This window comes from Montipora capricornis, chromosome 8 (genome assembly GCF_036669925.1).
Source record: "Montipora capricornis isolate CH-2021 chromosome 8, ASM3666992v2, whole genome shotgun sequence".
Taxonomy (NCBI): Eukaryota; Metazoa; Cnidaria; class Anthozoa; order Scleractinia; family Acroporidae; genus Montipora; species Montipora capricornis.
Genome location: NC_090890.1, coordinates 4475935 through 4499642, shown reverse-complemented (window position 1 = coordinate 4499642; position 23708 = coordinate 4475935). Strand labels below are relative to the sequence as shown.

Genomic DNA, 23708 nt, shown 5'->3' with positions numbered 1-23708 from the left:
ATTACAATTAAATTGAAGAAGGGAAGACAAAAGAGGAGGTAAGAGGTTATTGAAACAACAAAGCAAGAGACTTGAAACGTGTAAACAGTATGTAGGGGAAGAACGTGTAGTTCAGTGAACAGGGGCTTAGACTGAGTACGAAGAGGCGAGAAAGTAAAATAATGCAAATAGCTTTCTTTTGTAATCTGTAAAGTGGCCGGTTCAAGGTCAGAGGAATGGGTAGAGCCCAAGATCAAAATGCAGTAGCTAATATATGGTAAGAAAAGAGAATTGTATGGGGCTTTTAGGGCACGTGCAGGTAAGACATGTCATGACTTGCTAAGAACACCTATAACCTTAGAAACTTTACCACAGATGGCAGTGATATGTGGTTTCCAAGATAAGTTTTCGTGAATAGTGATTCCTAGAAAATTGTCTTCCTGTACACGAGATAAGAGATATTGTCAAAAAAGATATTTTTTAATTCTTGAGAGATCAATCTTTTTACGTTGTGGATGAAAAAGGATAAATTTAGATTCGTTGGCAGGATGGACAGTGGGCTTATTAGCACGAAACCAAGAAGAAACTGGAAGAAGCTTTTGGTGAAGACAAATCTTTATGACGCAGAAGAATATTTGTATCATCAGCAAAGAGAATAAACGCAAGATATTGAGAGGAGAGAAAAAGATCATTAATATAGATGAGGAAAAGAAGAGGACCGAGGACTGAACCTTGGGGAACCCCACATATAACCTTATTGTTTGCAGAAATTTGATCATTACATATTGTTGGCTATTAGTTAGGTAACTTGCAAGCCAATCTAAGGGAACACCACGGATACCGTAATAATTAACTTTGTCAACGGAGATCTGCCATTTCCGGCGTTCCGCGATTTTGATAATAAGCACAACACGCAAAAGCCCACTCCACGATTTGGTTTTCAAGAACGTCTACCGAGTTTTTGGTCAACCAATTGGAATCCTCTGCCGGTGGGGTTCAGTTTTGAGGAAACGACACAGTCTCGTTTTTCCTTTGATTTGTTCCGTCTTCGTCATCTTTACTAGTACCAGGGAGCTTAAGCACGCGCAATTTTGAGACGCGGGCGGCACGCGGAAGTGAGCTGTTTTCCCTTTTAACTTGTCTTCCCACAAACACATTTCCATTGCTAAGTATCTTTTCTCCATTAGAGATGATTAGTATAAAAAACTGGGAGACAGCACTGTCCTGGAACGCGAAATTTTATCTTCCGGTTGCCATCCGCGTCTCAAAAACGCGCATGCTTAAGCTGCCTTACTTTCCCTCTTCTGCGTCGCGAAGGACTGCAAAACGACTTCCGGAATGCGTCATCATGTTTCGTTTGGAGTTAGAGAGATTTGTCGTCTTCTTGGCTTTCTTGCTACCTCTGTTCATTTGTGTAGCTATCATTTTATTCAATAGATCACTCGTTACTGCTGTATAAAGCCTGTGAAATAACCGGAATTGTTTGAACGATGGAAGCAGATCCTCCAATCTTCGACCTGGACAAAAAAACAAAAAAGAGACAAACTTATATAAAGGTGAACTCCTCTAAATGATAATTCGCTTCTGGGAATAAAGACACAAAGCGGAGGAAGAGCGTAGCCCGGTTTTTGATAAGTTAACCAAAATGTTGTAATCTGGCCATTTTTCAAGAACTCCGGTTAACTCAAACCTTTTTTCCCTTTCCTTCAGTGAAAGGAAAATGGAACTTGAAGAGTTTCAGTTCTCGGGAATTTATAAAGCGTTAATGCGCCGATCAAATCGAAACTTCAACATCCCCCCCGGGGAAACCCCGGGGATTTGACTATCTTCTGTGCCCGGGGAGTGAGAAATTTGACCTTTGCCTGCGTGGGGTGGCGTAAATTGAACCGGAAGTGTCAGGGTTCAAATGATTTTTTTTTTCGGGTGCCGAAGTCGCCAACAGCTATAAAACACGTGTTTGGACGAGATGGAAGAGTTTAAAGGAAGAGATATAGCATTTCCGAGCGATTGGCTTACAAAAAGGGTCTTCAAAAGCTCTTTATTAAAGACGACAGGAGCCGATGACGATTGTTGTTTAGTGAGGTATGACAGACAAATCCGACGATAGGGTAGGGCATTTGAACACCATTTTGGCCCGAGGGGGCGGGAATTTGAACGATCCAATCTTCAAAAGTTCAAAGGCCCGGCCTTTGCTCGGGGGAAGGGGGGGGGAGGGATGTTGAAGTTTCGAGTTGATCGGCGCATAACAGCCTTACCTTGATTTAGTTGTCGTTGCAGAAAATGCGCCAGACTTCCGCTAAATACTTCGTGAAGACACGGTGTCGGGACAGGTTCAAGCAGGATAAAATTAAGGCCAATAGCATCTCTTAAAATACATTGCCACTGACAAAAGCTATGTGCTGCTTTAACGTCAAACGTCTGAGCGGTACCAGCGGACTGTTTACACACGTTGTCTTTTAACAAAACCCAACAACACAGCAAAGCTTTGAGATGGTTTATTTCCACTGCTGGTTGGGCGTGGTTAATCAGATAACGGGCAGACGATGCAATCAGTATCAAACTTTCAGGCAACGATCTCGCATCTGCTGTATCAGAATCGAGCGTGAATAACAGTAACTTGCATCGCTCATCGGAATCAAGGTATGGAACGAGACTCCAACATGGTACCGAACAGCCAGTGTAGGGTTCGACATTTGACTGGTTCACCTTGAAACCTACTCTGTCCAACTCCTGAACTACTGCTATTTTTCTCTTCCCGTCCTTCTCGCTAGCATCGCTGAGAATACCGTAAACAAGGCGTCTGAGCTGCAGGGAACAATGGTTTGCGGATATTTCCGCACAATTTTCAACTTGGACTCTTAGCATGTTTCTCCCGCCAGTTAAACAGCTGAGGTATTTTATGGAAAACTTCCCAGCGCGAAACTGGCGTAAAACCCCTTCCTCGATTTCTTGCTGGCCATCTAGAGTTCTGAGTGAACTGCAGATCAAGCCTTCCTCAAAGTAGCGTAACAGATTTGAGTCTTTAAAGTTGTATTCCTGCAGAGAAAACTCCACAGCTTGTTGTAGCCTATCTCTTTCTTGTGATGAGGTCAGTGTTTCAAGTGTGCATGTCAACGCTTCTTCTTGTGAACACAAGCTGGGTAGTTTACTCAATATGCTGGCAATCTTTGCAAACCTTCTTTCCTTTTTACCTACATGATTGGCAGTCTGAACGCGATTGAGTGCACCATTAAAATCCGCCAACAGATCCTCACTAACATAATCATTCCCAGCTAGAGAAGCTAACAAAGGTATTAGTTCTGCACGAATTCGAAATCGCGATGCTAGTTTTGAGCGATAGAAAATCTTTGCTGTTAAGGGTCTTGAGTTCCAATGCAAAGAAGATAAGGGAATGTAACCTGCTTCGATATCAAATATAAAGAAGTCACTGTCATTGCTAAGGACAGGGCAGTTCCATGCTGCAGCCAGGGAAGCAACTTCCGTGTCAGCCTCACTGTTGAGAGGAATAAATTTTTCTCGTAATGAGTGTCCGTATTGGCAGCTTTCCTGATAATCACTACTGCACTAATGTGTTCACTGGCCCTGTTTCTTTTTACCCCGGTAAAGTTAAACTTAAGAAATTTGGCATCTGCTTGGTGGCGAGATAACCCGCCTTGGTGGCGACTTTGATTGCATAGTGGTGGCGAGTTCGCTAGTGGCGAGACGACTGGATGCCAATTAAATACGTCTAATATTTACAAATATTAGTAAGCTTAGGACCGAGTTCGAGTGGAAGACCGCTGGGTTTATTCCAATTGAAAAATTACCTGCGCGGACTGCCGGTCATTTGTTCATTTTACGGATAATTTTATGCCCAGAAATGAGTAATTAGATGCACGCGGATTTTAATAAACGTCAAAAAGTGTCCCCTGGCTCTTCTCCACTCGCGTAACGTAATTAACGTGACAAAGTGTGCTTCTCAAGTAAGGAAAGGAACTTTATTTAAATGTCTAAGCGTTCTAGCGCTGGAGCGCTAACTGAGGACACTGTAAACTGAAATTAACAGTGACGGCAAATCAAGTCAAAGGTTGGTTTTTGAGCAGAGGGGAAACCGGAGTACCCGGAGAAGACCTCTCGATGCAGATTAGAGAACCAACAAACTCGACCCACATATGACGCCGAGTCTGGGAATCGAACCCAGGTCACATTGGTGGGAGGCGAGTGCTCTCACCACTGCACCATCCCTGCACCCCAAAGGATAAACCGTTGTATTTATCCTAAGCTAAAAATAACGCCAACCATAACCCTTACCTTATTGTTGGAAATAGATAGCAAATGCTTTGTCTTTAAAAGACACTTAGTGTTGGATGTCAAAATTGGGTGTGCATCCAATTACTTGCATTACCGGACAAAGTGAATTTTAAAACCGGTCAGTATAAAACATGGACCCCTGACTAAGTACTGGACTGGATCCTCCTGACCAAGTATAAAATGTGGACTGTTTTATACACTGCAGGGCTCGAAATAACGGCCGGTCAACGGACAATGTCCGAACTGATTTGGGAGTTGACCGGTCAACCTTTCGTCTTGCCGGTCATGTTGACCGGTCACATTTGGTCGTTTTGAAAATGAAATAAATTACAATTTCCATGCTGTTCAGTTGTAGCAAGTCGCTGTGTATTGTCATTTGCGGAACTTTGATCTGAAATCCTGGGTGAAATGCAACAAGAACCGTTGTTGACAATGAGTGCTTTAAAGTGCTATAAGCTCTAAGCAACAACTTTTTTGGAAATATATAACGCCAGTTTTGGTTCATGGGCCCCTGTTTTAAGAGTTATTTATTTAATATAATTTGACAGGCCAGAAAGGGTACGTGACCGAGCTAAAATGAATTTGGCCGGTCATCGTGTCCGCAGACTCTCCGGAAATTATTTCGAGCCCTGCGCGGTAATCTTCAGTTGAATTCACCGGCATTTTACTGACTTGAAGATCTCCACAAGATTCGTTTACGTGACATTTAAAGTATGTTGTACATCGAGAAAAAAAAAAGGAGCAACAGCTGGGAAAGAAAAGTAAACGCAGGTAAAATTAGCTGTATTCCAATTGATGTTGAGTTGCTAATACGCCCAGATGTAGTAGTTCAAGTTGTCAGGATGGCCGAGCGGTCTAAGGCGCTGCGTTCAGGTCGCAGTCTACTCTAGTAGGCGTGGGTTCGAATCCCACTCCTGACACTGGATCGGTGAGCTCTTTTGGTGTTCAAATTTCTTTAAACCAGGGTAGTGTCAAACCATAGTTAGTATGAATGTCAATCTGGTTGCAATGTGAATGAACTTCCCAAACCAGAGGATCTCAGAGTGGCCGTATTTACAAAGCTTCACGCTACGACCATCGGCAAAACTGGGCGGCAGCCAGCTTCAAACCACAACGCTGATTTGCGGATTTTTTGCGAAGCCCTGTAATTATTGTGCATTTTTAATATACCTTGTTCTCAAGCCCTGTCGGTTGGATTCTGTCCATTTTGATCCGTGTTTATGATGTATCCAGTCCGTAATCCATATTATTAACCGAGCTCAGTCAGTTTGTATAGGAGAATCTTGCGAATCTTGACCTCGGTCGTGTGTACAGACCTCACTGTGTTCGGTCTGTACTCACGACCTGGGTCAAGATTCTCCCATACAGACCTCCTGCTCGGTTAATAAGAGCTAAGTCTGCTTCCACGCTAATATTTTTTTAGCGCAATCAATTCGCCTTTAGACTGACAAGTGCAATAAATGTGAGCTCCTTACCTGTCACAAATTGCAAATGTTATGTTTGTATCCCTCAGCGCTTGTCTAAACACAAGCGCAGACAAAAGAGGAAGTAGAAAGAGGCTTCGTGATCCATTGGCTGATCTCGATAATTCACCAGCAGTTTCGATATTATTTTTGGCTCGCTTCTTGATGGTCTCCAGCTTTTTCCCGCTTGGATCGTCTACGCCGTCGAAAACCACACAACACTCCACGCGGCTTGATTTTAGGGCAACGAAAAACGAAACTACCGCTCGATAAAATTCATGGTACTCACCGCCGCATTGACAGTTCAGACCGCTGTTTACGTAGAGATAATAGCATAAAGCACAGCCATCTATGACGAGCTTTGTGTCATGAAGATCGATTCTTTCCCAGAGGTTTTCGACCGAGTTAACAAAACTTGTAAACCCTGGAACCCCCATTAATTAACCTGGCGTTGGTGTTTTATCTCGTGCTAAAAGTGATAGGAAGATCACAACAGGGGAACGGTGCGGGTTGAGTTAGCTAGATTTTGATTGTGCTTTTAAGTCTGAAATAAGTCCCAATAAGCAATGATTGCTTATCAAGTAGCTCACAGTTTTTAGCGGCTTAATAGAATGATTTTTCAAAAACAGTGAAAGAAAATCATTGTACATTGTAGTTTGAAATGCTTTGATAATCTCCACCCCACCACCCCACATTTAGTTGCAAAGCCATTGTCAGCAGTTACCCAGCGGTAACTTAGTATTTCAAGTAAGCTCCAGTATAATTGTTTTCGATGTAATCTGGAGTCGCGAAAGTGCCCAGTGCTATGCATGAAGTAACGGTGACACAGATTGACTGAAGTAGGTTAGATCGCAAAAAGAGATGACTGAGGCAGATGGATCAAGTGACCCAGTTATTCTGGCAACAGCAGGGTATGATCATGCTATCAAATTTTGGCAAGCTCACAGTGGAATTTGTCATAGGACAGTCCAGCATCCAGACTCTGTATCCTTAACATTCTAATGCCTTACTTGCATGATATAACTTTTTAAAGCTCAAGTATTCCTTTAAATGTCAATTTTGGTTCATCCTTGGTGTTGTCCTAGTTGATACTAAGGAGCAGGGTTTAGGGGCTGAAGAATTAGGTATACCCAGGTGAATTTTATGTTTTCATGGAAATAATCATTGAAAAATTCCCCACTCTTAGTCATCTACTGATTGTCGTACTCCTAGAACAAGGAATTTTTTTTCTTTCCAAGTCAGATCCTAGAACAAGTTGATAGCATATGAGAAGGACATACAATCATGTATGACTTCTCCAATGCAAGAAGCATTCAAGTCCTAGAAATATGCACTATTGGAGAGCAGAAAAATTGAGAGCAGTATTGTACAGTGTGCTTGCATGCTTTTCTTAACTGTAAGGAAAAGTTGTGAAAGTGGCCAATAGCTTTTGTTATCATTCCTGCACAATTACTTGTTAATGAAAATCATGGTAATTTTTCTGGAAAAGTGAATTCCATGCTTTCCTAGAAAATTATTTCAGTCTGTAGTCTCAGAAATGTTGGAAACAGGATTTCTGAGAGTCTCAATTCTGTAGGAGTAGAAACCCACAGACCCCCATGTAAGCTCATGCCTTCATTTCCCTCTGCTGATAGTGTCAAATATTTTGAAAACCCTGCCAACATGCAGCAAACCAAAAACAGTCAAAACAAAACAGAAGATATTTACAGAGGTTCCTCTACTTGAATCAGACATGAGCCAAAACTCAAAGAATCGATGGTCGATATTCTGAGTTGATGCAAAGGAGTTCTTTTCTCATCCATTGATATTGTAACTTCAGATGGTAAAATTCTGATGTCCATATTCTCTTGGTCTCCCAAGATGGTGGTCATTGAGTCAAGTGACCAAACATGTACCCAATGGAAAGCTCCTAGAAGGAGCTCAACATTGTGTACAGTTTTATAAATATGTACCTCAAAACCTGTGAAATAAAAAACTTGTGTTTGAGGTACTAAAAAAAGAGATAAATATAATGTTAAATGAAAGAAAATAATAGTTAATTGCTGCCGCAGCAAGTGAGCCTGAAGCGAATGAACGAAGCAGATCTGTAATCGGGAGATGAACACATTTTTCTTTGAAATGCAAGGGATTGTGGTCAACCGCACAAGGAACTGTGGTTATGTGTGAATGGAGGTATTAATTAATTAAGATACGCAGTATGATCTGCTTTGTTATTCATTTCAGTTCTCGTGATATTTTCACTGTCACGCAACAAAAAAATTAATTGGAAATCATTCAATGAAAAAGGCCAAGAACTCGCAAAGTTGTAGGTATCAAATCTTTTACCAACCTCTCCAAATTTCAGGTCTGTGCAATACATCATTTCTGAGTTATTTGTCGAAGCGTTTCACGCAACTTGATAGAGCTTTGTATGGAAACACCATGCAGCCGATAATCAACGAAAAATATCTGTAGTTCACTTTGCGATGAAAGTGCTCACTTTTCACTTATGAGATAAAATACATGTGTATGATCACATCTCCTAAATTAAATGTTCCTGAAAGGCTCAAGCTATTGAGACATTTTTTTCAACGAAAATATAGCTTTGTATTATGGTGTCACACAAGGTAACAATTCGGAAGTTCAAAATGCTGTATTTTTGAAATGAAAGACGTAGGCGGAACTGATTTATGTTCTAGGCTATTAACCTCCTTTAGATAAAAATTCAGAAGATCTTGTGATTTTGATTTTGGAATTTGACAATGTCACTGTGAAAACATCTATTGTTTTCTTTCTTCTCACGAGAGGTCCAGTGGGGTCCACGATTTGTACTGTCCCTGCTCAAGACCTATTAAAATCTCCCTTCAATTCCACGCACGAACCATTGTTAAATTACCGTAAGCATAACTGAACATCTCCCTTCCCCTCGGCAGCATTTCTAACATTTAGGTAAATTAGTTTAATAATACAGTGACATACAAAGAATTAATGTACAAAGTGGTTGTATTGAATTGTCATCTCATTCATGTTTGAAATTTTCACCCAGAGCAACATTACAATTTGATCACAAAATGCATTGAATTCTTCATCATCTTTTTTCCTGCTTGGAGAAAATAAACAGCTTAATACATACTCTGTACCAGTCAGTCTTTTCATTTGATCATACATTCTTGGTTTAACTTTAACCAATGTCACAGCAAGTCAATGCCATGCAGATCACCCCTGATAGACAGTTATTAGCTGCAGCAGGTAAAAAAACCATTTTTGTTGCATTTTAACCAAAGCCAATATTATTGCAAGGATATACCTACTTTGTTTTTGTTTTTTTGAATAACGTAAATTTGTGGGGTCCTCTTTATCAGGAGACCGTAACTTTTTTATTTTTTATTTATTTACATGTATGTTTTTCATAAGACTGCATAAGATTACTAAAATCACTGGAATCTCTCGATTTGTTCTGATTTTGATTATCAATATTTGAAAATACACATATTGGTCATCCCACATGTCATCAACTTTGTTGATCGTTATAGACCTTTTTCATAACGGCGGCTTAATAAAAAGAGTGTTCTTTTGTTTTAATGCTAAGAAGCCTTTCTAGCCTCGCTGCAATGCACAAAATTCAACAGAATAATTATGTTAACCAAAATGAGGCCAGTAGGTCCAATTAACATAAATACAATAGAATATGAAATTGGTCGCCATTTATGAAAGTGGTCTATGGAATGCTACAGGCTGCCTTATAAAAGAACTGCCCAAGGTGGTGTCAGATGCCAGGGTTGTTGGATGGATGTGGATTGAGTTTGTGGTTTAGTATACTGTCCTTGGAATTATTTTCTATGCTACCTGGGTGTTCTCTCTCATTTGAATTCATTTGATTTCTATGGTGTTCTAAGTTGTTCTGTTGTTTAGGTTATCAACACATCCGCATGTATGACATCAACTCAAGCAACCCAAATCCTGTAAGTCACATTAAAACAATTAATGATAATATTGTAGGAGAGAAAAGTAAGATAACTAAGTAAGGAGGTAAGTCAGTCAGTCAGTAAGTCAAACCTTTAGACACAAGGATGATTAAGGCATGGAGCTTGTGAAGAAAATTACATTATATCAGATTAAAGTGAGACAAATTTTGTATACAATCTATAAAACATTAAGCACTTAAAGTGCTGCTGTGATAAAAAAAAACCACTTCCTTTTTTCCTTCAGATTTTGAAAGTGTGTTTGCTTAACACCTGACTGGCAAAATTTTGAGCTTTGATTTTTATCCAAAGGCCATTTACTTTGAGTGTAAGTTTTGGATTTCACGGTCCGCCATTACTCACGTTCAAAACTGACCGATTGGACCTCAGACGGTTGGATCCAGGGAAAAGTGACGTCAGAGGCTCACTAGCTTAAAATTTCAGCGTGTGAACGTGGCTTCTTATATATGCAAAGCATGAGTTTAAAAGTCTGAACCCAAAACCCTGTGCTGCATATTAATTCTGCGGCATACACACGTATTGCATTCTTAAACTAGTGAGCCGTTGACGTCATTTTCTCCTCGATCCAGCTCTCTCAAGAACATAATGTTAGTAATGGCGGACCATTAAATAGGAAAATTACAGTTGAAATAAAGAGGTATCTTTTTGAAATCAAGGTTTAAAACGTGGGTCACTTAGTGTTTTGTTAACATAAAATGAAAAATATGAATTGATTTTTTGGTCACTGGGGCAATTTAATGACTGGTGTGAGTGAGCAGTGAATTTTGTTTCCCCAAGAACCAAGGGTAACATTGAGGGTCAATTACTTACTCATTAATTACTTTCAATAATAATTATTACTTTCAACTTTTGTCTTGTATCAGTTGCTGTATTTCTTTCTCAATTCATACTTGAAAGCATTTTGTTGCAGCCATGACTTGAAAAAAACTTGAAAATTACTCAGATTTCCGAATTTCATTGCAATGTAATCTTTCAAGTGATAGAAACAAATCCTGACAGAAACAACCTGCCCAAACCATGAGGGAGTTGGTCATAGATAGTAGCATAATTTCCTTTTGAAATGTAAGGCTGTCAGCGTGTCCAGTTTACCAGTTTCAGACTATGCGGTGTGTTGTTGGTATCATAGACTGTGTTCATTTAATACTTTGTGTTTCTACAAGGAACCTCTGTTAACAAATTTCACATTAATCAGGTTTTGAATTACGATGGGGTGTCCAAAAATGTGACAGCAGTAGGGTTTCATGAAGACGGCAAATGGATGTACACAGGTGGTGAAGATTGTTCAGCCAGAATATGGGATTTAAGGTTGGTCATTTCTTTGGCCCTCACTGCAAATACTGGTCATAGACTAGTCTGTTGTTTTCTGGAAGAGACTTTTGGACTGAAAGAAGGAAATTTAGGAAATTTGTGCATACCGGTAGTTAATCTGCATGACTCTGACTTGTCAGCCCTTTTTGAAGTAAAAGGAGGCAATGATTTCATTGATCAAATAACCGGTGCTATTTCGAGTACAACTTGTTATTCTGCAGTGACTGCTGTGGAGGTTATACACCAACTCCTCTACTGTCTTAGTGTTTGAGCTTGTTACACTATGCAACAGCTGTCTGAGTGAACAATTTGTTGCAGCAATGCAAGACGTGTCATTAACTCATTGACACCTCAAATGCCCAAGGACATTTGGCGTTAGACAGAGTAAAATCTGTTACATATACATGTAAGTCTCACTCCCAGGTGTCAATGGGTTTAAATGGGCTCTGTGAGGTGTTAGGGGCCGTAGGGTTAAGGGGAGGTCAGTGAAGATCACTTAACATACAGCTGTATCAGTCTTCTTTGAGGGAACGTCGTTACATTTTATTCTTCCAGTCCTCTCCTTTGCCTGACTTCTATACATACTAGAGACTGTAATGGGACTTTTCACCATCCCTGTCATGTAACGTTTGCAATTTGAATATTATTGGGTTGATTTCTTTTCAACCACTCCTGCAAATTAATTTTGTCTTTGCAGTTACCAGTATTGGTAATGTTCCAGTGGTACATGTAAGTCAAACAACATGCACTGAAAGAGTGATTGAATGTATTGTTTGTCTGTTCACAGGTCTCGAAATCTTCAGTGTCAGAGAGTGTTTCAAGTAAATGCTCCAGTAAACTGTGTTTGTCTTCACCCTAACCAGGTGAGAATAGCTGTTCTTTGAATGAAAGTGCATGAGGTTGGAGTTCACCATATTGATACCAACCTCACTTGTACATGTAGGAAGCTAACTTGTTTGCCTTTCACTAGTAACAATGTAGTTGGATTTTTAAAATCGTGTGTTCTGTTCATGTACACTGTACATGTACCTACAGTATGAGCTGGTGAAGTGCTAGTTAACATTTATACATGTATACCAGTACAAAGTCAATGCATGATAGAGAATTAATTACATTTTGTATATTTTGAAATATCATGAATTTGACCTAATAATGGCATTGAGGTGATTGATGTCAGAGGTGTTATGATAGCCCGTAGAGCAAGGTGCAATGCAGTCTCTAGATCATGGATGCAAATCACAAATAATTATTCGAGTCTGGATTTTTTTCAGGCTTCTTTTGGTGCATAAATTGCGCATTTCACCCCGATGATTATAGTAATCATCTTGATTCTGCAGTTCAAATATGTAAATTAGATTTCATATGCAATATTACAGTGTATATTCACTTCATATGGGATATGAAATGAGCTAGATCATATATAATTATCATTATCATCATTTATTTTTTTAATAATTATACAAAGTTGAAATAAAGTTCCCATTCAAAACTAGCAAAGGTACATGTAATCTAGTCAAGTGGAAACGATAAGATAAATACAGCGTGACGTACAAAAAGTAGAAAAAGGCAAAAGAAAGTAATCAGGCAATTTAATTCTTACGTGTAGGTCTGAGTGGGCCTTTGTCACTCGAAAGAACAATGCATTCTTTGATTTTTGGCTTTGTTTCAGGGTGAGCTCATTGTTGGCGATCAAAGTGGTGCAATTCACATGTGGGACTTAAAGACAGATCACAATGAACAACTTGTTAGTGAATTGACAGAATCACTCATTTTTGGTATAATCCTTTTTTAGCTGTTCGTTAAATACCAGTAAAAAATTAATAATTATTAATTGATTGCAGATTCCTGAGTCAGGTGCATCTATTCTGTCCATCACTATTGATAGAGAGGCATCATACATGGCAGCTGTCAATAATCAGGTAATCAAACATGATCTGACAAAATGTGTAATCAGGTCACCATATATGTATATCAAGCTTAGCTCATGATAAGGATGAACTATGGTGTCATTCAAAAGAAAAAAAGGAAGATTCATTGATTCCTGTCTGTGTCAGTAACATGTAACTTTTCTTTATTACTATTAAGTTGTCTTTGATTCTGTCACCTCGCTATGCATGTTGTAGGGTAACTGCTATGTATGGAGGTTAACAGGAGGAACCAGAGATGACCCAACGGTCCTGCACCCTAGAACAAAAATCCCCCGCGCACATAAACGAGCAGCCTTAAAGTGCCTGTTCAGCCCAGACTCTTGGTAAGAGCTAGAATTTAGCTAACACAGTGTTAAAAACCAAAATGAGTTCATTCATTAATTTCATTGAGAATTTTGTATCATTAGGCATTTTCTGCACTCCAAGAAATGCTGGATGCTAAACTTAACAATCTTGAAAAGTCTGGGATAACCAGTTGGTTGGTGAAGCCAGATTTCTCCTAGTGACTGAATCCAGTGTAATGTTAACTTTTGATATTAGGTTCTTGAAGTCACTGATATACTTGTCTTATACTGCTACTGCTAATACTACAACTGCTACTGCTGCTGATGCTGCTACAACTACTACATGTACTGCTACTACAACTATCACCACCACCACCACCATCATCACCACTACCTGAGTGCTGATATCCAACTGGAGTTATTTTTTCAAAGGTTACACATGTAAGTTGCAGAACTATTTGTTGCACTCAGATTCTTTCCCAAAGTTTAGTAGTAGTAGTAGTAGTAATAGTAGCAGTAGCGGTGGCAGTGGCAGTGGCAGTGGCAGTGGCAGTGGCAGTGGCAGTGGTAGTGATAGTGGTGGTGGTGGTGGTGGTGGTGGTAGTAGTAGTAGTAGTAGTACTGGTATAACACGCCTGAGTTAAAATCAATGAATACCGAACTTCATCCTATTTTCAGCTTCTTAGCCACAACATCGGCAGACACCACAGTCAACATTTGGCAAACAGCTGACTTTTCTCTCAAAAAGACTCTCAAAGAAGCAAATCAAAGATGGGTGTGGGACTGTGCATTCTCTGAAGACTCTCAATATCTTATTACAGGTTGGATGACATTTTCATTTGGTGATTATTAACATTAGCACAATCATAGTTTTAGTGCAGCATTGACTTAAAATAGGTACCACTCAGGAGTTAAGACTTGTTGTTGCAGTGAAATTTCTGAATTTGGGCGGAGCAGGGCTGGGTGATTTGTGAAAGCACTCGCCTTCCATTCATGGTTGCCTTGGATCGATTCCCGGATTTGATGCCTTGTGTGGGTTGAGTTTGTTGGTTCTCTACTCTGCTCCGAGAGGTTTTTCCCAGGTACTCTGGCTTCCCCACTCATTATAAAACCAGCATTTCATTTGGTTTGTTCTGATTTCTGTTAATTTGTCGCATCCTTAATAATTAAGGATAATACAAGCACAAGTGCTTTACCAATGATTGGTTGTCTAGAGCACTTGTGCTTGGCTAAATAACCTTGAGACTCAAATGAAGTGATTACTGGTATTTACTTATTTAATAATTATTGGTCACAGCCCAGTGCTGTGCTTACCCCTGGCGTTCAGCGCAGCAGTGGTGAGTTGATTACTGATCATCAGCTGTAACCATAATAATAATTAATTAAACTATAATTATTATTGGTGAGAAAAAACTTTTTCCTAGTAGGAAACTATAACAATTTTTAGTGAAAAGGAAAATTTGGTTTCATCTTCCTTTGATTAGCAAAGATGTGATGCAATAAAGTCGGCAAAAGCACAGTTGGATAAGGTTCGCCAATAAGTTGAACCGAAACTCCAAGCAAGAGAAGACGTTTATTAACCGAAGACAAGAATGATGTGCAAAAAGCACGAGCAGGCAAAAAAAGGGTAACAAAAGTGCAACGCTAATTATGCGCGAACCGTGTGACTATGAGGCTAAACTAAACAACAGTGTGCTTACGAGGCGGAACAATGAAACAGGCTAAACGACAGCGTGCACAATGCGTCACGCCATGCGAGCTAATAGCGAGAACTAAACAACAAAGCGAAATATGGCGGTCTCTAAAATCCGGCTGGTGGTATCGAGAGCCTTGAAACATGAAAGAGTTAATAGGTGGGATTTTTTGGGTGTAGCTAACTAAACCAGGTCAGTTCTGGCGTGGTTATAAAGAAAAGAATTGCTGCAAAATCCTGCTCTCTTACCATAACTCAGATGAATGTGGTGCCAACGATATGATCTGCAAGAGGAGAAATTGAATTCTTCAATGATCTGGAGGAGGCAATTATTGCAACTCTGTGGCAAGTCAAATTGCATGAAATATTGCCAGTATAAGACTCCTTCGAGTTTACAATGGCCAAAATCTTTGGGAGGAAAGTTGCAGGAATTAACGTTTCTCGCAACGCTGCAAAAAGTTAAAAAGTTTTTTAAACATTGCGTACCGGAAGTGTATCATCTGCCCTCCAATTTGTTGTTGTAATGTGATTATTGAAACCGAGAAAAGTGGATAGAATTGTTGCGTAGTGTAACTTTCGTCAAGTAACGTGCTTGCATTGTGAGACCTTTTGTCGTTACGAAATTACAACATAGGTTGGGACAAGAATTCCTGAGTGTAAAATCGAAAGAACTATTAGTCTGTATGAAATGCGACAACAGGGACTTGACGATTTACAACGACAACACCGCCGAAATTTTCGTTTATATTCCAAGCCTACGCTTTTAAAACTTATTTGTCAGCATTTCACTTTGAATGACTCATACATACATGCACTATCCGAGCTATTCAGGAACTGGGGATGAAACTTTGAAAGGATACAAAAAATAGCACTTGTGGGCTCTCATAATCGCAGTAATTACAGAGTACCCGGCCACTCAAAGCAACGCTTCCTCGTTCCCGGCTACGCGGCCACGTGGCTACTAAGTGGCTAAGTGAGTGAGTGAGCGAGCAAATATGCTGTTGACGTGCAAACGTGTACACTGGGGCTACGCATCTTTGCGGACGATCATCGCTATGGGATGCCTCACCTTTTTTGACGCTTTAAGAACGAGGTATACTCGAAGGTTTTTTGCTATTTGTTTGTATTTTTGGACTGTGTTTTATGGAGATGGAGCTAAGCCATTAGAGAAATTTAGCAAAAATGTCCACGTGACCATGATTTTCCCGCCATTTTCTACGTTTGCCGGCTGCGGCTTGCCTTTTCTACTTGAAAGTAGGCATTTTTGCGTTTGCCGTTTTCGTGAAATTTTCTTCTGCATACATGTAAGGAGCTTTTTACGGGAAAAAAGTACCCCAACACCATTTTCCGGTATGCCAAAGGAGGAAAAATTTGGTTTCATGTTTATAGATAGTTCATAACTGACTCGTTGCCGCAATCTTCGTCATGACCTCACGTTGACTCTCTGTTGACCGACAGAACAGCTTCATCGAAACTCTCAAAATTTGACGGGTAAGGATTTTCATTTTATATAGCGTCTTTTTCTACAAACAATGTTTAAAAAGACTCTGAGTTTTGCTTTTGCGTTTTCGTAACTAAATACTCGAGTTGCCGTGGGTCACACGAAGCTAAAGTCACAAGCTCCTCTCTATTTTACGTGAAACGTGAAACGTGAAACGTGAAACGGCGTTTGCCGTTTCACGTAAACGTGATGCTTAATCTCTCTATTGTTTGAAGTTAGTCACGCAGCCACAGTTTGCGCGGTTGAATTAACGCACGTGGAAATCATTGCTTTGTGCATTAGCCATTAGGAAGCTTAGACGCGAAACGTTTTTGATCCACGCACGGCAACGGGAAGTAAGCTGTTTCCTTCCTAACCTGTCTTGACACCACCGAATTACACTGTGATCAAAAACCACTTTCTTTTTTTCTTCAGATATTTAAAGTGTGTTTGCTTAACACCTGACAGGCAAAATTTTGAGCTTTGACTTCAATCGAATGGCGGTTTACTTTAAGTTTCAGTTTTTTTTATTTTACGGTCCGCCATAACTCACGTTCAAAAGTGACCGATTGGACCTCAGCGAGTTGGATCCAGGGAAAAGTGACGTCATTTACTCACTACCTTAAAATTTAAGCGTGTAAATGCAGCTTATTCTATGTGCTAAACGCGAGATTGAAAGTCTGAAATCCCAAAACTCCCGTGCTGCTCATTAATTCTGCCGCGTACACAGACACGCGTTGCATTCTTAAACTAGTGAGTCTTTGACGTCATTTTCTCCTCGATCCAGCTCTCTCAAGATCTTGAAAAACATGGTAATGGCGGACCATTCAATAGGAAAATTACAGTCAAAATAAACAGGTGTCTTTTTGAAATTAAGGCTTAGAACTTGGGTCACTTAAGGCCCATTTACATTAAAGAAACACCGGAATCGCGAGGTCACGGGTTCAAACCCGTTGAAGTCCTGAATTTTTCAGGCTTCTCTTAGCAATTGTAAAAATTTCGTTCATAACTGCGAAGATCATAGCTTTACTTGAGAAAAAAACTGGGTCCGGACCCCTTAAAAGGTAGGTATGGACCAGACATCGTGTAAACTATCTGTACCATGTTTTTGTAAAGTGACTCCGGACCGGCCCCGCTTTTTTTGGTGATAGGCGGCTATGGCCCTAAAACCGAGAAAACCGAGTTCGGACCCCATTTTGCGGGTAAAGAATGCTGTGTAAAGTGTCTCCGCTCCAACTCAAATAAAAAATCTGGTCCGGACTCCGAAAATCATCAGTGTAAACAGAGTGCCAGGAACGGGGTCTTCAGACCAGTAAGCTAAGGTTTCAAGCTTTAGCCCTTCGTTACAGGAAAGGGCTGACGCTGAAGAGGTCAGGTTTCAACTGGCCAAAGCGAAAAATGCCATAATACTCTTTGTTTGTCCACCCAACTTTTGCATAAGTATTGTTTCCTGTTTCTCTGGGGATATACAATGGTGTCAAGAGAAAACAAAAACAATGCTTAATTCAAAATTTGTGTGGACAAACAAAGAGTATTGTGGCATTTTCCACTTCGGCCAATAGACCCACGGCATAGTCTTTTGTTATAAGGCCCTTGCTTACTCTGATTCTCCACTCTCTCTGTCACCAGCATCTTCCGACAACATGGCTCGTTTATGGAATTTGGATCATGGTGAAGTGGTACGTGAATACAGTGGACATCAAAAAGCTGTGGTCGCACTTGCTTTTAGAGATGCTCATGCTGTGTAGTCAACGTGTCAACACATGTGGAAGTGAGGGTTACAGAGGGGAAGATGACAAGTCTGGCTCTTAGGATATATTGATTTCTGTTGTTATTCTCTCATGACATTGGACAACAACAACGACAACACTTTATTTGCGCTTAACACAAAAGAGACATGGCTCGTTTATGGAAATTGCGTTCATAAATGCGAGGATCATAGCTTCACTTGATTTCATATCCGCAGTTTAATATATGATTCATTTCATGTATCATTTCGTTCGTTTGACGAAAGAGACACATAAAACAATTAAAAGTTAAGGTTACTATAGTCAACGCATGAAGGCTAATATAAGCACGAGGTTGTCGAGTTCGCCTCCATAAGGCATGTAATTGTCCTTCCGGAGACGCCTGCATAAGAATTGGCACTTTCGATTACAAGAAATCAACATTGGCGTTCCTCTAAAGGTGCTGTTACCCTTTGCCTTGTTTTTAGGCTTTAATGGCATTAACCCTTTCATTCCCACGATCGAAACGTTCTTTCTCCTAACTAGAACCACGAGGATTTATTTATTGGGTAATCATGAGAATTTGGTGTTATATCAAGATCATACCTCCTAATTCTTCATTCTCAATACCTGTCCGACTGACATTTCATTGAAATTGTGAGGAGAATTTACATGCCAATCACTCCTGGAATTTAAAGGCTTAAGGGAAAACGACTTCTGTTTTCTTTCGCTCCCACTCTGTCTCTTTATTTTCTCTTAAAAACAAAAGACGCATTATGGAAGGCGTGGTACCTTCGGCACATGCGGAGGATTTGTCAATCAATCGTGGACGAATTCGTGGACGCATACTGACGAAAACGTTGCTAGCCATCGCTCTAATTTTCGGTTGTTCTGTTTGAGCTTGTTTCAACTCCAATTATTCCTTTTCAAATTCAAACTCCTCTGCATGCGCTCGCTCAACAGCTTCTTGCTTCTGCCTCAGTTTTTTTCTCTCCAATTCGATTTCTCGTTTGTGCTCGTAAAGAGCAGTTGCTTGCTTCAAATTACGGTCGGTCTGCTTGATTCACAACGTGTTCGACTCCGCTAGCCCATTCTTGAACTGACTCTTCGTCTTTACCATTTACGAACTTTTTCTCCTCTACTGACTCCTTTAACGTGTTCAGTGCTGTTACCATAGTCTCTAGCGAGGTTCTGTGTCTTTCTGAAGCTCTTTAGTACCTCGTCTGTCTTTTTCACTCGAAAGCTGAGTGTTTTTATTTTCCCCTTCAAATCCGCAATTTGTGTCTCCATGGTGCTTCACACTGGCCCGTCGGAGGTGCCACTTTGACGAAAACGCGCAACGAGACACGTTTCCTGTATACTCACAATTTATTTCTTCTGTATTACAATCTGCAACACTCGACTCAACTCGACAGTTCGCTAAGGAAAACTGGTCGCTGCAAAGTACATTAACAGGCAATTACGCAATCCTTATTTGGTGTTAGATTATCGTCAATCATCAAGGTAATTAAATGAATTCTTGCAGTTTCCGACACACTCTCCCATATGACTCGTGCGTAGGTAACGAGACATATGCTCAAGAAGGTAACTACTATGTCTTAACAAAACAAAGAGTCACGAGAAATTCTTCACTAGTAAAATTGACTATAAATGTTACTTAAAATAATGTTCAGTTCAATTGTGCTTGAACGATATCTTTCACTTGGAGTTCTTCAGCTGCTGCAGCATCACTGGTGCATCCTGATTGAGTGTTACAGCTGCTTCTTTATTGCGGTTTTCATCACAAGACAGCTCTAGCGGGTACAACAGCTGCACAAGACCTGCGTTTGAGCCGGTGACGCTCACGGAAGCGCGCTCAAGTAATCGGTCGTCCACCTACGCCACATCACATCTTTAGTTTTCATCAGGAACTTGCCGCGTTTCCTCATATCTCTTTCTTTTATGTGATAGGGTTGCAACTCGGACAGAACACTGCAGTTTAGCATCAGGAAAACATTCGAGGTTAACGTCGGAAGTTGCACGGCGTCTTCCACGTAACATAGAATAGTGTAGAACAGAGTAGAATCTTGAAGTTTATTTAAACTCACTGACAACGGGCGGTCGTTCATCGCAACTTCAATATCCCGGATGACTTCACTCAGTTCTTTCCAGGTAAGCAGACCTTGGCCAACTGTTTTGTAGAACATGGACTTCATCAATCCAACGAGACGCTCAAACTGTCCACCCCTGCATGGCACTCGACTGAGGTTAAACTGCCACTGGATGGAACGCTCGCTCAGAAAGAAATGGGATCTTTCCTCTCTCCGCACTTTCTTTAACCACTTGGCAGCGGCGACAAAGATTTTACCATGGTCTGAATAGACTTTCGATGAATATCCTCTCCTGGCATTAAAGCGCTTTAAACTTTGGATGAAGTCGGTAGTGTCCAAACTTGGCAATAACTCCAAGAACACTCCGCGAGGAAGGCTACACAAGTACAAGATCACGTACACTTTCCGTTCTTCCTTGGGCTTGCTGCGGTACTTTACAGGACCGGCGAAATCAACACCTATCACGTTGAAAGGTGTAGTTCCTTCTGGTCTTTCGCTGAGCAGCGGTGCGGTGGGTGGATTCTTCAAGGTTACGGCTTGAACGGCTTGGAAACAGAAATTTTGGTCAATTTTTTTGAACTTTTCTTGAAGGAGCATGATTTTTGCCCTTTTTTCATGTCCAGAGAAAATAAAGACCTCATTTTGTGCTAAAATCCCCAACTTGCTGCCTCTAGGGCATGATTTATGCCCTTGTTATCGCTATTTCTTAACAATCATGGAAAATGACAGGCGTTTTCTTCAAAGATGGGCATTTCTATGAAATTCTCTGCTGTGGGGTCCATATTCTTTTACGAAGGGCTTCTTTCGAGATTCGTAATGCCTGTCTCACCCGAAAAGCTGACAACTCATTTCCTGCGCGCTTAGGCTCTAGAAAAAGGCTGGGAGGGAATGTTGCGTGTTTTTTCATGCCCTGGTTGCTGCTTTAACTTAATTACTGGGTTGCCAAACCAGTCGGAATCTGTGTTTCATTTCTCGGTTTTTTAATTTATTTTCTTTTTTATTTTATTTTTTATTTTTTTTCCTTGTCGGTAAAAGTCTTGCCTGTCACTCCCCTGCTAAGTGGTGTCTTCTGTGCGTATTTTGTTAGGTTTGATGGGGCTGGGGTAATGCGTAGATTTCCCTGGTACACACAGGAGAACATTTAATTAACCTGCAATGACGTCAAAGGGTCACGGTCAACACTCACGGCCATCCCTCAAACTGACATTTCCCTTTTTATTCAACGTACACGACGTACAATCTACTTCAGACTTCAAATCTACTTCAAAGAAACAAACATTTCAATGTGCAGAGAACATTCAGATTAGGCGAGCCAAAGAGTTGAAGCACTAAACTAACGAGACAAGCTCCTGGAAAACCGAATTTTTTAGAGTATAGACATAGTAGTACCCGGCAAAACAAGTAAAAGCTAACCGTCTTCAAAGTGGTTTTTAGACCTAAATACTGTAGACCAGCCCCGCTTTGCTTAGAAAGGCTATTTTCTGTTGAACTAAAGCTCTAATTCTGCCTGTTTTCATTCTTTTTACAGCGATAAGCTTGTCATGTTAAGATGGGACATTGCATCGTGTAATTGGAAGGAAATGTCTCATGTCCATTTGATGGATGGCCATAAGTGTCAACCTCGAAAGTCATTGTAACGCGCATGGCGTTTTACTGCATCTTTAAACAAAATATACCCTTATGGAGCTCAAGAATGGAACGTCAATTGGATAAACAAGACAGGCGGTGAAAAATAAATACCCGGAATCTTAAAAGCGACGAGTAATGGACTTTGACAACAACTATCGCCCTTCAAGCCGAAATGTAAAGTGAGCTGTATTTCTAATATTTTACCAAGTGTGCTGTTATGTATAACACTGAAACCGAATGGAAAGTTCTCCGGTAACTTCTAGGTTCAACAAAGACAGAGAACAAATCGAACACCTTAAGTGGATCTGTGATCTCTGTTGTCTGGCTTTTGTATAATTTTATTTGTACTCAACACTGCACAGTCTTCAGGTAAAAAAATAATTGGAAATGTATTATGTATTTTGTTAGGTTTGAGGGGGCTGGGGTAATGCGTAGATTTCTCTAGTGCACATTAGGCGAACATTTAACTAAACGTTCCATGAGCGTACACTGGGTTGCCTGTGGTACGTGTTACTCAAAAACAGAAGGGACTGAGCGAGAAATTTATTGAAACAAACAACATATTTGCTATTAGAGACAAAAAACCCTTCCTATTTCAATTGCGTACGTGCAAACAAGAGACAATCTGTGTCACAAAGCATATGCAATTAAATTAATTTCTGACAGTTCACATCAAACCCTTTTCAAAAGAACCCTCACCGTAAATAATGAAGCACAAAAGAGCTGACAAGCTTTCATTCAAATAATTCTTCACTGTCACATTTCCAATTTTTTTTTTACCTTTGCAGAGTTGAGTACAACATAAATGTAAATTGCCAGACAACTAAGATGAGACTTCAATAGTAAACACTGTGACGCATTCAAGGCGTTCGATTTCTTCAATGTTTGTTAAATCCATAAAAAAATCGCCATTTGATTTCAGTGTTTTATGTAATACCAAGTTAGTAAAATATTAGAAAAAAAGCTCACTTGAAATCCAACGGCGAAAAATGAAATTGTTGTCGAAGACCATTACTTGTCGCTTTAAAGATTCCAGGTATTTATATTTCACCACCTGTCTTCATCCAATTGACGTTCCATTCTTGAGCTCCATGAGGGTATATTTTGTTTAAAGATCCACTAAAACGCCATTTGCGTTTCAATCGTGGGCGCCATTGCAGGTTAATGAAATATTCTACTGTGTCAAAAACCAGAGAAATCTACGCCTTTCTACGACCCCCTGAAATCCTACCAAAATACGCGCGGAAGACTCTACGCACAAAGACACCACTTAGCAAGGGAGTGATAGGAGAGACTTTTCCCGACACGGAAAAAAAAAAGAAAAGAAACAAAAGAAAACGAACAAATCCCACCCATTTTCCGACTGGGATTGCCATACTGGCAACCCAGTAATAAAAATTACAATCAAAGTGCCACTGTCGTTACTCGTGGATATGAAAGTTACCGCGATTGTTTAAAATTGGCAGGCTGAAGTTTTCTTTATGCATTATCATTGATAGTTGGATAATTGTGTAACAGCACGGTGGGCTCTCATATACAACTAGATACCCAAAATAATGCATGTATGTGAGGTAATCCCCTTTGCTGCAATTCAACCCTGTGAAATAAGTATACCATTTCTCCAATAGGGATAAGATTACTCGTTAACACATCCTCTATAAAGAGGTGTACCATGTGTTCAAAGTTCGTTGCACAGATGACAGAGTAATTTAGCATAAGGTCTGATTTTTGTTGCCAGGTCATATTGTTAATGTCATCAGGGTTAGCAAGTAGAGCAGATCCATTCAGTAATGTTAACACTTTTTGTGCCAGTTATACATTCCTCCAACAAACCTTGCGAATATTTTTCACTATATTTGATACTGTTACACTTAG

At 40.2% G+C, this 23708-nt stretch overlaps 3 protein-coding genes and 1 non-coding gene across 4 annotated transcripts; 2 read left to right on the top strand and 2 right to left on the bottom strand.

Annotated features, from left to right (window-relative positions):
- Window positions 1-1034: 1034 nt before the first annotated feature.
- LOC138059370 (single-strand DNA endonuclease ASTE1-like) lies at window positions 1035-6209 on the bottom strand. Its single transcript, XM_068904960.1, has 3 exons — window positions 5745-6209; window positions 2235-3472; window positions 1035-1496 (listed from the first exon to the last, which is right to left on the bottom strand). Exons 1-3 carry the CDS (start codon window positions 6167-6169, stop codon window positions 1270-1272), a joined length of 1890 nt encoding a protein of 629 aa, XP_068761061.1. The 5' UTR covers window positions 6170-6209; the 3' UTR covers window positions 1035-1269.
- On the top strand, window positions 5106-5189 carry Trnal-cag (transfer RNA leucine (anticodon CAG)). Its single transcript has one exon. It is a non-coding gene; the product is annotated as a tRNA-Leu (tRNA).
- A 279-nt stretch (window positions 6210-6488) lies between the features above and the next one.
- LOC138059185 (target of rapamycin complex subunit lst8-like) lies at window positions 6489-18437 on the top strand. Its single transcript, XM_068904727.1, has 10 exons — window positions 6489-6716; window positions 8909-8960; window positions 9624-9673; window positions 10887-10999; window positions 11790-11865; window positions 12672-12746; window positions 12844-12921; window positions 13126-13253; window positions 13893-14035; window positions 18017-18437. Exons 1-10 carry the CDS (start codon window positions 6594-6596, stop codon window positions 18133-18135), a joined length of 957 nt encoding a protein of 318 aa, XP_068760828.1. The 5' UTR covers window positions 6489-6593; the 3' UTR covers window positions 18136-18437.
- A 1518-nt stretch (window positions 18438-19955) lies between these two features.
- On the bottom strand, window positions 19956-20801 carry LOC138013595 (uncharacterized). Its single transcript, XM_068860694.1, has one exon. It carries the CDS (start codon window positions 20799-20801, stop codon window positions 19956-19958), a length of 846 nt encoding a protein of 281 aa, XP_068716795.1.
- Window positions 20802-23708: the final 2907 nt, after the last annotated feature.

Excerpts from the sequence above, each read along its gene's own strand:
- LOC138059370 (XM_068904960.1), bottom strand. The coding sequence starts at position 6,169 with ATGGGGGTTCCAGGGTTTACAAGTTTTGTTAACTCGGTCGAAAACCTC. Across the intron at positions 3,473-5,744 it reads ACATTTGCAATTTGTGACAG|TGAGGCTGACACGGAAGTTG; the intron begins GTAAGGAGCTCA and ends TCCTCTCAACAG. Across the intron at positions 1,497-2,234 it reads GCAACGACAACTAAATCAAG|GTCGAAGATTGGAGGATCTG; the intron begins GTAAGGCTGTTA and ends TTTTTTGTCCAG.
- LOC138059185 (XM_068904727.1), top strand. The coding sequence starts at position 6,594 with ATGACTGAGGCAGATGGATCAAGTGACCCAGTTATTCTGGCAACAGCA. Across the intron at positions 11,000-11,789 it reads GCCAGAATATGGGATTTAAG|GTCTCGAAATCTTCAGTGTC; the intron begins GTTGGTCATTTC and ends GTCTGTTCACAG. Across the intron at positions 12,922-13,125 it reads TGGCAGCTGTCAATAATCAG|GGTAACTGCTATGTATGGAG; the intron begins GTAATCAAACAT and ends TGCATGTTGTAG.
- LOC138013595 (XM_068860694.1), bottom strand. The coding sequence starts at position 20,801 with ATGCTCCTTCAAGAAAAGTTCAAAAAAATTGACCAAAATTTCTGTTTC.